Source organism: Pelobates fuscus, chromosome 9, assembly GCF_036172605.1.
Source record: "Pelobates fuscus isolate aPelFus1 chromosome 9, aPelFus1.pri, whole genome shotgun sequence".
NCBI lineage: Eukaryota > Metazoa > Chordata > Amphibia > Anura > Pelobatidae > Pelobates > Pelobates fuscus.
Genome location: NC_086325.1, coordinates 24,166,694 through 24,181,295, shown reverse-complemented (window position 1 = coordinate 24,181,295; position 14,602 = coordinate 24,166,694). Strand labels below are relative to the sequence as shown.

Below are 14,602 nucleotides of genomic sequence, written 5' to 3'. Positions count from 1 at the left end.
TAAACCTGGCTAAAATACTTTTAAAAGGCTCTGTTCATGCATTTGGAATTCTATGGTTCAGGAACCAAACAGCCGCACGAATCAGAGACCACCTTGGAGCTTGTTAACCTCTTAGCAGTGGCGGATCCAGAGTCTGATCTCGAGAGGGGCACTTGTAGATTATTTAAATAAATAATCCATGCACAATAACCACTACAGCTACCCCCTCCCAGAGTAAGTAGTCAAACCGTTTAAGAACAGTTTGACAACTTACCTAGGGTCTGCTGGGATATGTGGCTATAGTAGGGCATACGAGCAGTGGTGCTGTGTGTGCGTGTGCAGGCAGTGTGTGAATGTGTGGGGAGGGTAGGGGGGCGTTTTTTTTTTTTATAAAAATAAATATTAATTATGTCCCCCCTCCCTTCTTAACTTTACTGAGGGAGGGGGGACATTTCTGGATCCCTGGTGACCACAGTGTGAGAGTATACTCTGGCCCGTAGCTCCAGGGCTTGAGTTCACTCTCGCGAGAGCCAGGGCGTTGCCGTGGTAACGCTCCATACACTCGAAGGACCCGGAGGAGCTGCAGGCTGAGCTCCCGGGTCCTCTCTCTCTCCCTCCCTCCCCTGCTGGCTGCCAGCAATGTGCCCGCGGACCAGGAAGGGAGATCTCTGATCTACCCTCCGGTTTGTGAAGGCGCATTGCATGGCTGGCGCTTGGACAGTGCCAGCCCTGCATTAGCCGGCTGGGGAGAATCTCGGGGGTGGGGCCAAATGCCCCGTTGCCCCCCTCCCCCTTGGATCCGCCAATGCCCCTTGGTGACCATACCGTTTTTCAATTTTCTTACCATTCAGGACCAGGGCTATACTGCAGTGTTTGTGTTTAGCTGTAATTTTTCTCTTACTCATTTACTGTATCCATACATATTGTATACAGTTTTTCTCGCCATTAAATGGTCCATTTTCAACATATAATTTACTATAAAAAAAATTAGAAAATACGATAAAGGAAAAGGGCAGCAAAAATCCTTGCACCGGCCTTGACACCAGTAATACTACCTGTGGATATTGTATATAGCTATACGCCAGTAATGCTACCTGTGGATATTGTATATAGCTATACGCCAGTAATGCTACCTGTGGATATTGTATATAGCTATACGCCAGTAATATTACCTGTGGATATTGTATATAGCTATACACCAGTAATGCTACCTGTGGATATTGTATATAGCTATACGCCAGTAATACTACCTGTGGATATTGTATATAGCTATACGCCAGTAATACTACCTGTAGATATTGTATATAGCTATACGCCAGTAATGCTACCTGTAGATATTGTATATAGCTATACGCCAGTAATGCTACCTGTGGATATTGTATATAGCTATACACCAGTAATGCTACCTGTGGATATTGTATATAGCTATACGCCAGTAATGCTACCTGTGGATATTGTATATAGCTATACGCCAGTAATGCTACCTGTGGATATTGTATATAGCTATACGCCAGTAATATTACCTGTGGATATTGTATATAGCTACACCAGTAATGCTACCTGTAGATATTGTATATAGCTATACGCCAGTAATGCTACCTGTAGATATTGTGTATAATATGTATCTATACAGTACTATGTGTGTCAATACTTTAAATGAATACAGAGTCCAGACACATAGAAAGTGTTAGTTATATATTTTATACAGCTATACAATAAATACTACCAGTTTGTACATCATACAGATACCATCATGGGTACAGCTTGCTATATTATATAGATATACTTATTATAATAAATGTCAAATAGAATATATATGAAAATATATATATTCTCTCTCTATCTCTCTATCCATTTATAAAACCACCTGTTAGTACTTTATACGGATATAGAAGTAATACAACTTTGTATATGGTTACACTATGATTTATATTTTTATTACTATAATAATAGTTGTACCATACTCTATCCATAATACTTTATGGTTATAATTTCAGACATTATACCCAGACAAATTAACTTTGAAGCCGTGATACCGAGAAACCTTTTTCCATATACAATTTTTCTTATGGAGCACACCGCAATATACTCAGGTGTTCGGCCATTAAAGTGGAAGAATAACGTTTCGATGTGTATGTGTCTTTCTCAAGCCAGATATGTGTTGAAATGTTGACCGTTCACTTTGATGGCTGAATAAACCACCTGAATTTATTCTCGAGGACCTTTATTTTTTGCTTATTACCGTGGATCCAGGAGCGACCTCCCCCTTCTAGTAACAGCACCAAAATCTGATTTTGTTTTGGAGTGCCAGACACACACTATTTACTTACCTGTAATACCAGCCTTTCTTCGAATAGGACCCTATAAATAGTTTATTCACTAATAATTGTTTCAGTAATTATTTTTAGAGTGATTCTATTTTCAACTCCCTGTTTGGTTAATAAATACCCCTTTAATACCCCTGGTTTCTGGGACCCCCTGGTCAGTTCTGTAAACCCTCATGGGGTACATTTATCACTGTTTGAGGCACTGGGTAAGGTGAGGAGGGGACCTGGTGTCTCCATTACTCTCTATGATTAGAAATAGGGGTAGCTGCTCAGTACTAGCATATAACCCCATAATTAACCTCCCAGCATCCCATGACATTTATTATTACAGATTATCAGACAGGTATTTAATGGATTACTTACATGTCAGGTCAGTTATCAGGATCAATGCACTCAGTAGAAATACGGCGGCAATGCCCACTGTGCCCATCTTGGTGCCTTGTCTGTCCTGCAGGGAGAACTAAACTCACTAAGTGAAACTACACAGAATGATGTTAGAATAAGAGGTATGGGGAACTCCCACTGACAAAGGATTGGCCAGTTCATTTTTAATTAACCAATCAAGAGTGACAAATACTAATTGTCACCTGTCACCAGGGAGAAACCATTTTTTCGCAATCCCTTCTTCTGTTCTGATATACAAAGTATATCTGATATACACAGGTTTTTATAATGTATGTGTATCTGTAAATGAATAACTCAGTATAAAAATGTATAAATAGATCTTCCTTAATATGAAACATTAAAAATCATACTTGGAAATTAATATCCTAATTAATGGTCAGTTTGGGTGCAATCCCACTAGTTTTTGTCCTAGTATTTTAGATTACCTTGATAAACTGGGTCTCAGTGACGCTGTGACCGCTGGTGGCAGTTTAACTCTCTATTCGCAGACAATCATTGAATATGGATCATTTTTGGCATTTATGGGATAATTTTGAAAGTCTCATTGAAATCAATGGGAAGGCCTGGATTGGCTGAAAGCTTGTAGTAGTGTCTGATTTTGGCAATGCTCACCACTGCTACTGCAAATCCTGGGAATTTGTTACAGGGTTAGTGTGGCAGGGTGGTGAGTGTGATGGAATGAGGGGAGTGATTGTAACAGGGAGAGGGGGGCTGTGGAGGGTGAGTGTGGGGGTGATGGTGTAGTGTGTGCGGCGGGGGGAGGGGAGTGAAAGTATGTGGGAGGCGCTGTGTTAAACAAAGTCTCCCACCATAGTAATTCCATTTATTTATTTTTACATTTAGCGTCTCCTGCTTACCTACTGTGCAGGAAGGAAGGCAAAAATAAATTCCCTGGTGGTCCAGTGGGCTCCTGGTGCAGCTGCAGTCCTTCGGTTATAGCTCTCTGTGAAAACCAAAGGAAAACAGTTACCTGCGCTCTCCCAAATTCCTATGTATATTTAAACAAATGGAGGTTGTTTAGTTACTCCAATGGCCATTGGAGGGAATGCCCACCTGCCACGTCAAGGCAAACCTCTCAGGTGGGTCCTACACTGACCTTTCACCTAGTTCTCTGTGAGCCAGTCAGAAGGCAGGTTGGGAAAATCAGAGGGGCAGGTAGGGAAACTCAGCACCTGCTCTCTGGTTGTTTCACAGTGTGCTGGAACCATGGCGAGGGGGTGGAATTGGCCCACAGACCACCAGGGAGTCATTATTAAAATCTTTTGGTCTTCCTTCAGCTTGAGGAGAGTCCCGTTCAGAAACTCTCTAGCTGATGCGGCTAGTGCTGGCAAGCGAGTATAGGAACGGAATGACATGGCATCACTTCGCTCAGACATCGGCAAGCTGGCAAGGAAGCCATCATGTTGGCATCACTGAGGAGGTTTGCCTTGCTTGGCGAAATTTCCCAAAGTATGGGAAATCAGTGAACAGCAGAGAAGGAGCACAACTAGATCTCTCTAATGAGAGCGCGGCGGGAGAGCATAAGCCAAGGTAAGGGGTTACAGGATAGCTTTAAATTGTTACTTGATGTATTTCCCACTCTGTAGTACGTACTTATTGTGTTCAATGTATCATATTGAGAGGTGAAAGTTTAAAAATAAATACATGTTGTTATATTCATATAATCCCCTGGCCCTGTGTTACATTGAAACTAATAATTGCTGTACACATGAAACCAGTTATTTACCCAGCAACTGCTGAGTCATAAGAAACAAATATTCCTATTGGCTGGAAGAGACAGAACCTCCTATTAATATCATATCACATTGTCTTTCGCTTACAGAAGTTTCAGTAGAGGCTGCTGGTAACTGCTTGGGTTCTCCGTATCTTTATAGACCAAAGCAGTGACATGGCACAGAGGTGGCATTGCTCCCTGTTTTACATTCCCCTGCTCTGTGTATTATACCTGCACAGCGGGCAGACTGTGAAAGGTAAGTAACCACATATACAGGGGTAATTACTAAAGTGAGAATTCAAAGTGAGCTCAAGGTGAATTTCTAATTTAAAGTCAAGATAGCCGAACTGGAAACATTGTCTAAAACTCTAAATCGGACTATAATTTTCATTTGCACTACGATGGCCTTAAATTTAAAAAAACTATTTTGGAATGATCTTTGAATTCTCACTTTAGTGAATATCCCTGTTAGTATATTGTTATGTAATGGGGTTTGTTGGGAGATATCAATGAGGACTCTGCATGTGTGTATTAGGATAGTCTCCACAATTTATATGTTAACCTGAATGTGGAGTAGTATTTTTAATCTATAAACTAGCTCAGTAATTACAAATCCTGTCTAGGATTTACTAGAACAAATGTGGTCTATGAAGACTGGTTCAGGACTTGCTGATCTGAGGTAATATCGTCATGATACATAAAATTATGTCTTTATACTGTAATTTAAACTGGTAATCATCCTTGTGTATGTCTTTCCAGTGATACTAATTAAATTCTTCGCTAAATATACAAAACTTAAAAATGTGTTAATTTTTTATTTGAACTGTCGATCTAGATTTATGGACTGATATCTGTGACTCTAGTTAGAATAGTAGCTACAGGTGTAACAATCCACAAATTTATCAAGCAAAGAGGATCTCTCCAGTTATAAAATGTTCTCTCTCCAGAATATTTTATATAAATAATCATTACTTATAGATAGATCACATGAAGATAAGGGTGGGATAACACGTTCTTTATTTTAAAATACGATCTATGTCTGTCTTGCATTATATCCCTGTATTTTTCTACAAATCTCTGCCTGTATTGTCCTCCATCTCAACCCCATGTGTAGTTTGAATCTTCAGCCATGTCATTATTCTTCTCATTGTCACCTGTGACATTATCTTTATTACTAATCTCATATTATATGTCCTGCCTCTACATGCTATTTATTTCTTATATTTCAATATGCATATAGTCGCTCTGTTTTTTTTTTGTTAAAAAAAAAAAATCAATATTGTTGAAAATCTTTGATCAATTGAAAGGTGCATATTAATTTTGTTATATTAAGTCACCAAGTCAGGTTGAACCTCTAACCCAGCCTCCTGGTGTGATGGGTACAGGATAGATGGTCCTTCTGTCATAATGGGTGCCATCTCCTTTTATACAGCCAGCCATTCTCTAATGGAGGGATTGATGTGCAGAGCAATGGGACACTCGCCGTTTAACTATTAAAGGGTCTTACATTCACAGGGAGAATGTTACACCCGTCCTGTCACTCTAAAACCATGACCTCACAGGTCCTGTACCATGTTACACAGGTGGATTTTTACTTAAAATGATTGACACCAGTTTTTTTTATCTGTTTTCTAAGATATATATTAGGCCGTGTGTGTATATTGATCCGCATACACATACCTTTTGTTTTCCATGTTGGTTGATTCACATACAGCACTCTTTATACATACAGTACAATGTACCTAATAATTCCTGCTCTGTTACATTTCCTCTGCGATAAATCACCATTTGTGATAGTTGTCATTGTTAACCTGGGATCACAGCTTTATAGGTGTAGGAAACGTATAAGTTCGTTCGTTAAGATGTTTAATGATCCTTTTATTAAAGGCCATTCAATATGGAAGCAGTCTATAGAAAGTGCCCAATCAGGATTTCATACGGTACAATACCAGGATATATATCTATCAAACTGTGATAAACAATCAATTTAAAAAACTTCCTAACTTTATTATTCTGTTTACCAGGAAAGGTTAAAGGATCTTAACATGTATAGCTTGGGGGAAAGACGAGACAGGGGGGATATGATAGAAACATTTAAATACATAAAGGGAATCAACACAGTAAAGGAGGAGACTATATTTAAAAGCAGAAAAACTACCACAACAAGAGGACATTGTCTTAAATTAGAGGGACAAAGGTTTAAAAATAATATCAGGAAGTATTACTTTACTGAGAGGGTAGTGGATGCATGGAATAGCCTTCCAGCTGAAGTGGTAGAGATTAACACAGTAAAGGAGTTTAAGCATGCGTGGGATAGGCATAAGGCTATCCTAACTATAAGATAATGCCAGGGACTAATGAAAGTATTTAGAAAACTGGGCAGACTAGATGGGCCGAATGGTTCTTATCTGCCGTCACATTCTATGTTTAGTCTTTGGTCCTGTTCAAGAGCCTACATTCTAGAATATAAACTGGAGAATTTATAAATAATGTAACATGTCAATGCATTACCCTTCTGCTATTAACCTAAAGTGCCTTCAGCTGCTTAGTTAGTATTACATTTCATTATTATTGGTTTGGTATTAAATACTGTAAATATTACAATTATCGTTTATTTTATCTCTCAGGTTGTTATTCACTAACCACCAAATTGAGGTGAATCAAAAACCAAATTGGCAGAATATAGGCAAGTGTTGCTGATTTGGATAGAATTCTCCAGCTCTGCTTTAGTCCCAGCTTGGATAGTTTGGTTTTTAATTCACTCTGATTCAGTATTTGGTGAATAAATCTTAGCCTTCACGACTCTGCCCACCCTCCCAGGTATGCAGTATTTATAATCCAGACTAAATAACTGCACAATTAACGCCTTTCTTGTAGTAAAGTGATGGCTAACCTTGACACTGCGGATGATGATAAATGAATTTGTCATGACGGCCAGCTAAGCAAGGTTAGTGGGCATTGCTCCGAGTGCCAAGGTTAGTGGTCACTTGTCTAGTGTATCTGTCTTTAATTAAATGTCAAAGGAATAATCTAAATAGCATAACTACAGCGTGCTGGTATCATGCAAGGAGTACCCTGTTGTCCTATTAAATGTAGTCAAGCCATTTTAGAATGGTTTGACTTCTTACCTGGAGTCTGCTGGACGATGCTCCCCACCTCTACTAAGTCAACCAGAGAGCTGGTTAGTTCTCCTGAGCAAGCCCAGCAGTGCAGGACTAGCTTATTGACGGAGATCCTCAGTTAATCTCTCAGCCAATGAGCTAAGCCATTCACCGCATGACTCAGCTCAGACACAAAGCTTCTGGTAGAAGTAGTGGAGGCAGGTAGCGGCACCTCAGGCAAGAAGTCAAATCATTCTAAAATGGGTTGACTACTCACAATAGGGGGTACCAGGGTACTCTTGGCACCACAATCACTACAGCACCACTAAACCCCTGCAATGGGACGACTGCTCGGAGCTGAAGCCTTGCTCAGGGGCCCTCAATTGTTATTAAAGATGGATCCATAATAATGAGGCCGGTCCCTCACCAAGTGCCATTGTTTCCAGCAGGCTGTAGTCATTGCAATGCCAGTTATAATTTGTGGTGATGGAGGGAGATATCAGACCCCCAATAACACTTCTTTCTGTTTGACAAAGATATTTACATCTGTCATGTTTACTGTGATGGATGAACATTTTACAGCCATGAAAGAGAAATATGACCGTTCTTCTTTAAATGGGATTGCATTGTCTTCTCTGGGTGAACGGAGCAATATGGAAGCTTTGAACCGATGTTTTTTGTTTTTGTTTTTTCTTTCAGTCTCGGTTGCTATGATACTAATAGACTGTCATGGAATCCATTGTATTATATCAATGTCTTTCTCTTTATAGTGGAGAATGTGTTGACTCAGTCAAACTTCTATCAAACCAAAGAGCCAACAGGGGAATACATGTTCCAGTTCGATGAAGATGAAATCTTTTATGTGGACTTGGATAAAAAAGAGACAAAATGGAGACTTCCTCAGTTCGGAGAGGTGTCCACCTTTGAGGCCGCTGGAGCCCTGCAAAATATTGGGATAATGAAACAAAATCTGAACATAATGATAAAACGTTCTAACCATTCAGCAGCAGTTAGTGGTAAATATTCTTCAACATGTATCGTACTCGTGGTATGTCAGCCAATCATGTATTTACTGAGATGGTTTATACATTCTCAGATTAATGTTTTATCTTGAAATCCATATAAAGCACCAAATATACAGCTGTCACCTGAAATCCCCAATGGTAAACAGAGCATTAAAAAGTCTATTTCAATTGATACATGCTATAAATAATGATGGCATAATATGTTTAAAGGTTGATAATTTGAAACATATTAATTCTGTGGTTAATGAGGTTCTTTTGAGGTAATTATGACATCGATGCTTTTGGACTCCTAAATCAACAGAATATAGTGAATATTATATAGTGTGGAAGATACCATAGTCTACAATAAACTCTAAATAAATGGAATGCACTGTTATATCAATATCCCCCCTGACCAGAGTCCGTATCAAAGGGTAAATATTCAAATGTAGATATAGCGCATCAAACAGAATCCTAGATTAAAAGAGGAATGGACGTATGAAGGAACTCATGGTATTCAAACCATTCAAGCTCAGTGAAATGCAATGTTATGTTAATATACCCCTCTTCGTGGGCAAAGTCTAATGGTAAGTATAGTGTTCAGGAATAATGAGTGTAGAAGGATAGATATAAAGCTTAGACAGAACATGTCAAGGAGAAACCTCGCTCCTAAACTCAGTTGTTGACCTATAAATCACTCTGAACTGAATTCTAAAGTAAACCCATTTTGCCTTAAGAGGACATTATAGTCACCAAAACAACTTTAGCTTTAAGAAACGATTTTGTTGTACAGATCGTGTCCTTGAAGTCTCCCTGCTCAATTATCTGCCATTGAGGAATTAACTTTTTTTTTTTTTTATTTACATCTCTAGTTACACCTCCCTGCATGTGACTTGCACATCCTTCCTAAACATCTTCTGTAAAGAGTCATCTAAAGTTTACACTTCCTTTATTGCAAATTAGAGTTAATTTAGAATTTCAGATCTCCTGCTATGTTAATAGCTTGCTAGACCCTGTAAGAGCCCTTGTATTTAAAGTTCAGTTTACAGAGCAGGAGATTAAATTTTTTTTTTTTTTTTAAGTAAGTTACAGACCATTAAAAATGAAACCATTTTATTTTCATGCCGGCTGTGTCTGTCACAGAGAGGGGAGGTGTGGCTAAGTATGCATAAAAAGAGTCAAAAGTAATTTAACTCCTAAACGGCAGTGAATTGCGCAATGAGCCTGCAGAGACATGATCTGTACACAAACTGGTTATTTATGCTAAAGTTGTTTTGGTGACTATAGTGTCACTTTAATCACTTTTTTTTGTTATATATTTTTACCCACTGAGTAGCAAGGGAAATACAGTTCAGAGTGACTTACATGTCAGCAGATGAACTGATGAGTTGGCATTCCCGTTATGTTCTACGTTTATATCTGGGGTTTGGCTTAGAATACAGTTCAGATTATACCTGTACCCACAAGATTGTTTCACCTACACTGGATATAGACATATATCAACTCTGTTAAAGTGAGTGCACCCTAACATACAAACTCAAGGCCAACCGTATTAAAGAGTATAAATGGCAACATTCTACCAGTCCTTAGAATGGCTGTGCACGAAGACTAAGAACAAACTGAGACATGCTGAGATCAAGGGACACAGATACACAAACAATAAACAGGCCACGGTCCAGGAGGCCATAAATCTGGATAATCCAATAACCGAATCGAGTCAAAGACAGACTAATAAACGAATCAAACGCATTCTTGAGTAACGAAGACCACGATTTGGCAGATAAAAGACTGTGGTGTGATCTTAAATAGCCCTGAAATGAGCCCAGTTGGACAGGGTCATAATGATGTCGGTGAGTATGGCTATAATGGCGGGCACGTGGACTGCATAAGGAGCAAGCCTCATGAGCAGAGGCTGTTGGGTAAGTATTGGTTAGTTTATGTTAGCAGCAGAGTGCACTGAGGGTTAGGTGCAGGGCAGCACGTGCTATTAGCAGAGCGGGAAGGTCGCGATCAGGGCAAGAGCCCTGATTGGTAGATCGCAGCACGAGATAAGCAACGGCGGGAAAATGAGTATAAATTTAAAGGCGCCAAATTATTTACCTCAGCTTGTGCCAGACAACTGTCAAGGTTGACCGTTTTTAAATATAACTGAGCTGCAGCTCCCACCCTCCCTTCTTGTCGTGACCTTATTATGGGAAATAAGTGACCCTCCTAGGCATCACAGGAGGGTGGGTTTGGTTTATAAAATTGGTTTTATGATATATATTTATGGCTCCTGGCTTTGGTGGGGGGTGGAGCCTTGGAAAGTTTTAATGGTTAATATTTCGATTTGGTTTTAAAATTATGGTTTAAAGTTGAATTATGAATCTGTAATAAAGGTTCACGCCCATTCTACAAGGTGCAATATTGAAGTATTGAATAAACAAGTTAGATAAAAAAAGTTGCCTTGTGTTTGTTTATATTATGTATTATTATGGATGCAACATTGAAACCTCATGAGCCCATATTGAAAGGAAGCCAAAATTCTGCATGTGTCCTATGGCAGGGCCAACACCAGGCAGGAGCCATGACACACTCTCCATGGAACGAAAATAAGTAGCTTGTCTAAGATCACTCACAAATTTACCACCGACGTTAATGCTGCAAAGTGAAACCTCGGGAACTCTAATTACAAACTGCAGCGTAAAGGGAAACCGCCCACGATATGGCTGCGGCTAAGGAACAGTAGTAATTGTTAATATAGTTTATTAAACTGATTTATAATGGAAAAGACATTTCTGATTTTATTTTACTTGTAAAAATCAACTTTCTGTAAGTCGAGCAAATCTCTTCATGTCATGACAGTCCTATAAGTCCTCCGTCATAAGGATATTAATTATATGTGCTCTGTGTTCTCCTTAGTTCGCCCAGAGATCCTAACGTTCACAGAGGATCCTGTGGTTTTTGGCGAGCCCAACACGTTAATCTGTTACACCAGCAAGTTCTTTCCGCCAGTTATCGACATACAGTGGCTGAAGAATGGGCAGCCGGTGTCTGCTGGTGTGTCGTCTACAGACTACTACCCAGCATCGGACGGGTCCTTCAGTCGATTCCTGTATGCAGCGATCATCCCAGAACAGGACGATATTTACACATGTTCTGTGACACATGACGGACTAAAAACCAACCCCACATACAAGACATGGAGTGAGTATTCTAATTCCTACTTTTATAAAGTGTGACTTGCTGGGACTTCAAAGGAAAATTCAAATTTTAGCCCAAAGAAGTCAAATTAGAAAGAGTCTGCTAGATTTTATGATTGGCTATTTTGGCCTGATTTTGACTTTCCAAAATTAAGTGAATAATTATAATTTCTCTATATTGTTTACACATTGTGGCATTACAACCTGGTGTTACAATGGAATTTTTAGAATTTCCTTTGTACAGCAAACTTTATTTTTTTTTTATTTTTTTTTACCCAATCGTTAAACACAAATTAAGATATTTGTTGGTTGGGTCATTACTTGATGGTATCCCCACTGGCTTCATTTACAGCTGTGCGTTTTTTAGTGTATATCTCTACCCGCTTTGAACATCTGAATCCTGTACATTTTGACCATTCTCATTGGCGAGATGTCAGGCTAGATGGGGGAGCAGCAATTCTCAAATCTTCCCACAAGTTTTAATTGGATTGAGTTAAGGGCTTCTAAGACATCAGGGATTTTAAACATAGTATTTTCTATATTCTTAGGGTAAATATCTTACTGGAAGGGGATCCTCTACCTCAACTTATCATTATTTCTCAAACCCAAATATGTTCTATAAATATTACTAAATACTGGTATTATTTATGGAGAAATCTATGATTGCAACTATTCATTGGATCCCCCTAGAAAAGATATATTGAATAAAATTCAAAATTTGGCTCATAGATACACACTTCAGGCTATAAGAAAAACTAGAACATGATTATCCTGGAAGTTAAATTGTTTGTGTCTCTAGTATTACAAATCTGAGAGCATGAAGAATGTTTTAAGGTTAATTTTAACCCTTTCCCTTACTACAGGTCCAGAGGCCCCAGCTCCCTACTCTGAGATGTATGAAAATGTAATATGCGGCCTCGGATTGGCAGTTGGAATTCTTGGGATAATTATTGGAATTGTTCTGATCTTTAAAGCAATCAAAAATCAAAGAAGAGCTTACTAGTGTTAGGGTAAAACATTTATCATGATATCCTAAAACCATTCTATTTTTTCCTATTCCTATTTATCATTGCAGCCTTGGTGCTTATATTGACCTGTACAGTTATTTATTTTCTTGAACTTCAAACTAGGTGAATAATTATAATTATGTTTCAATAGAGCATATGGTCATTGTAAGGGATGCTTGATACGGCTGAAAGCCTTTTTAATACTGCTGTAAGATAAGCGCCTGTCTGTATGGCCTCCTGTGGATCACATTGTGATCTATATTCTAATTCTATATGCTAATGTACTAATAATAAATGAACCCAGTAGAGGACAATATGACCATATATTAAACTGCAACAGTATATTTCAGCTCCCCTGTAAGCTTTCAATTTTGATGTTTACAGTACATCCCTTTACCTGCAATTCATATTATGGTCTCCATTAATGAAGTTCTATTTTTGTTTTTCTTTCTTTCCCAGGTTAATTGCTTTCACAACATCCATAGAAGTCTTCAGAACTCCAGAGCGTCTCTTTCTGCATCTAAGCAAAATGATTCAATCTATAATAAAATATCTACTATGTTAAGAATATTAAGAACAAGACCACAACACAGACCAGCATTAGTGATTGCACAACTGAAGAATTATTTCAGATTTGGAAACTTTGCTCCACATTTTAACCCATACATTGTTTAATATTAAATGCCTTGTGCGATCTACTGTTTATGAACTTCTGTTTGTTACATAATATATTTAAAATACAGATTCACCTGTTTGTCCTAATACTGATTGGCAGTTCTAGATATAATCTGGCAGAGTTATTCTCTAATGTATGAACTGACACAAAATCAAACTGGATTCAAAGTGACTTGTAAATCGTAGCCCGAAATGGCAAAACTGGGAAAATTCTTCAAGTTTATGTTCAGATCAGTTATTTTGCCCTAAAATTTTTGATTCCCTTTGAATTCCCAAAACTTGACATTTTGGGGAATAATCATGTGAGTGTTTAAAAATGTAATTCTGTCACTTTAAATACAATGGCTTTCTTTGGCTCTGATATGATGATAGTGTTTATATTGCTTAGCCTGATACATATATAATATGTAAGTTTGCTAATCAGAGAGGACATCTATTCTTGTAATCCAAAATAAATTTGCTGTAATTTGAGGGATTGCTTATCGTTATGTATTTGTGAGCTTCGGTAAAACTGCTTTACAAGTAGTGTTTTATCATATAAAGATAGAATGTAACATAGAAGGGCTTTTGCGATGGGGATAATCAGACTTTAGGTTCACAATTTGCTTCTTATGCCTGCAGATCACTTTTTCTAATCAATGATATATAAACAGTCTTTTGGGGATATATCCTGTAAATATGTGTGCCAATGATTTCATTTTTAATCCTTTAAAGGGCATGAGTGTTTTTATGTGAAAAATATGTGTAATTTTTTTATAATTACAGATTCCTTTCTTGTCACATAATCTCAGATACACGTATACAATTGGTAGGTGTGATCATTTGATAATGATATATAAATATCCCAACTAAATAGCAGTCGTAAGCTTTCTGTAGCTTGTAGTAATGTGTTGAGAATGGTGCGCAGGGGCGTCTCAGCCAGTTTCTGTATCAGCCGGTATATCAACCAGCAATCTACAAATGACCTACTCTGTAAATGTCATGAAATAAATAAAAGCTGTTTTACAGATAATTGTCAGATTTATAAAAACCTCAACATCAATGATATTGTAATCATATTGCCAGATAAACGTTAAATTCAGGGAATAGATAACAGAGCATTATTACCAATAGAATCACTGTTTTTAATGACTAGTTACATAGCTGAATGAAAAGAGACTTGCTTCCATCAAGTTCAGCCTTCCTCACATTTGTGTTTTGCTGTTGAT

General features: G+C 38.2%; 2 protein-coding genes across 3 annotated transcripts in view; one reads left to right on the top strand and one right to left on the bottom strand.

Moving 5' to 3' along the window:
- Positions 1-2,804, bottom strand: part of LOC134572531 (H-2 class II histocompatibility antigen, E-S beta chain-like) — a 74,109-nt gene extending 71,305 nt beyond the window's left edge. For both annotated transcript variants that reach the window (XM_063431546.1, XM_063431547.1), the window contains exon 1: positions 2,670-2,804. In XM_063431546.1, the coding sequence (XP_063287616.1) occupies positions 2,670-2,736 (67 nt within the window). In that variant the 5' untranslated portion in view covers positions 2,737-2,804. The remainder of the gene's footprint in view (positions 1-2,669) is intronic.
- A 1,722-nt stretch (positions 2,805-4,526) lies between these two features.
- On the top strand, positions 4,527-13,865 carry LOC134572533 (RLA class II histocompatibility antigen, DP alpha-1 chain). The gene is made up of 5 exons (XM_063431550.1): positions 4,527-4,681; positions 8,297-8,542; positions 11,432-11,716; positions 12,576-12,722; positions 13,179-13,865. The coding sequence occupies exons 1-4, from the start codon at positions 4,600-4,602 to the stop codon at positions 12,713-12,715; spliced, it is 753 nt and encodes a 250-aa protein (XP_063287620.1). The 5' UTR covers positions 4,527-4,599; the 3' UTR covers positions 12,716-12,722; positions 13,179-13,865.
- The last annotated feature ends 737 nt before the right edge of the window (positions 13,866-14,602 follow it).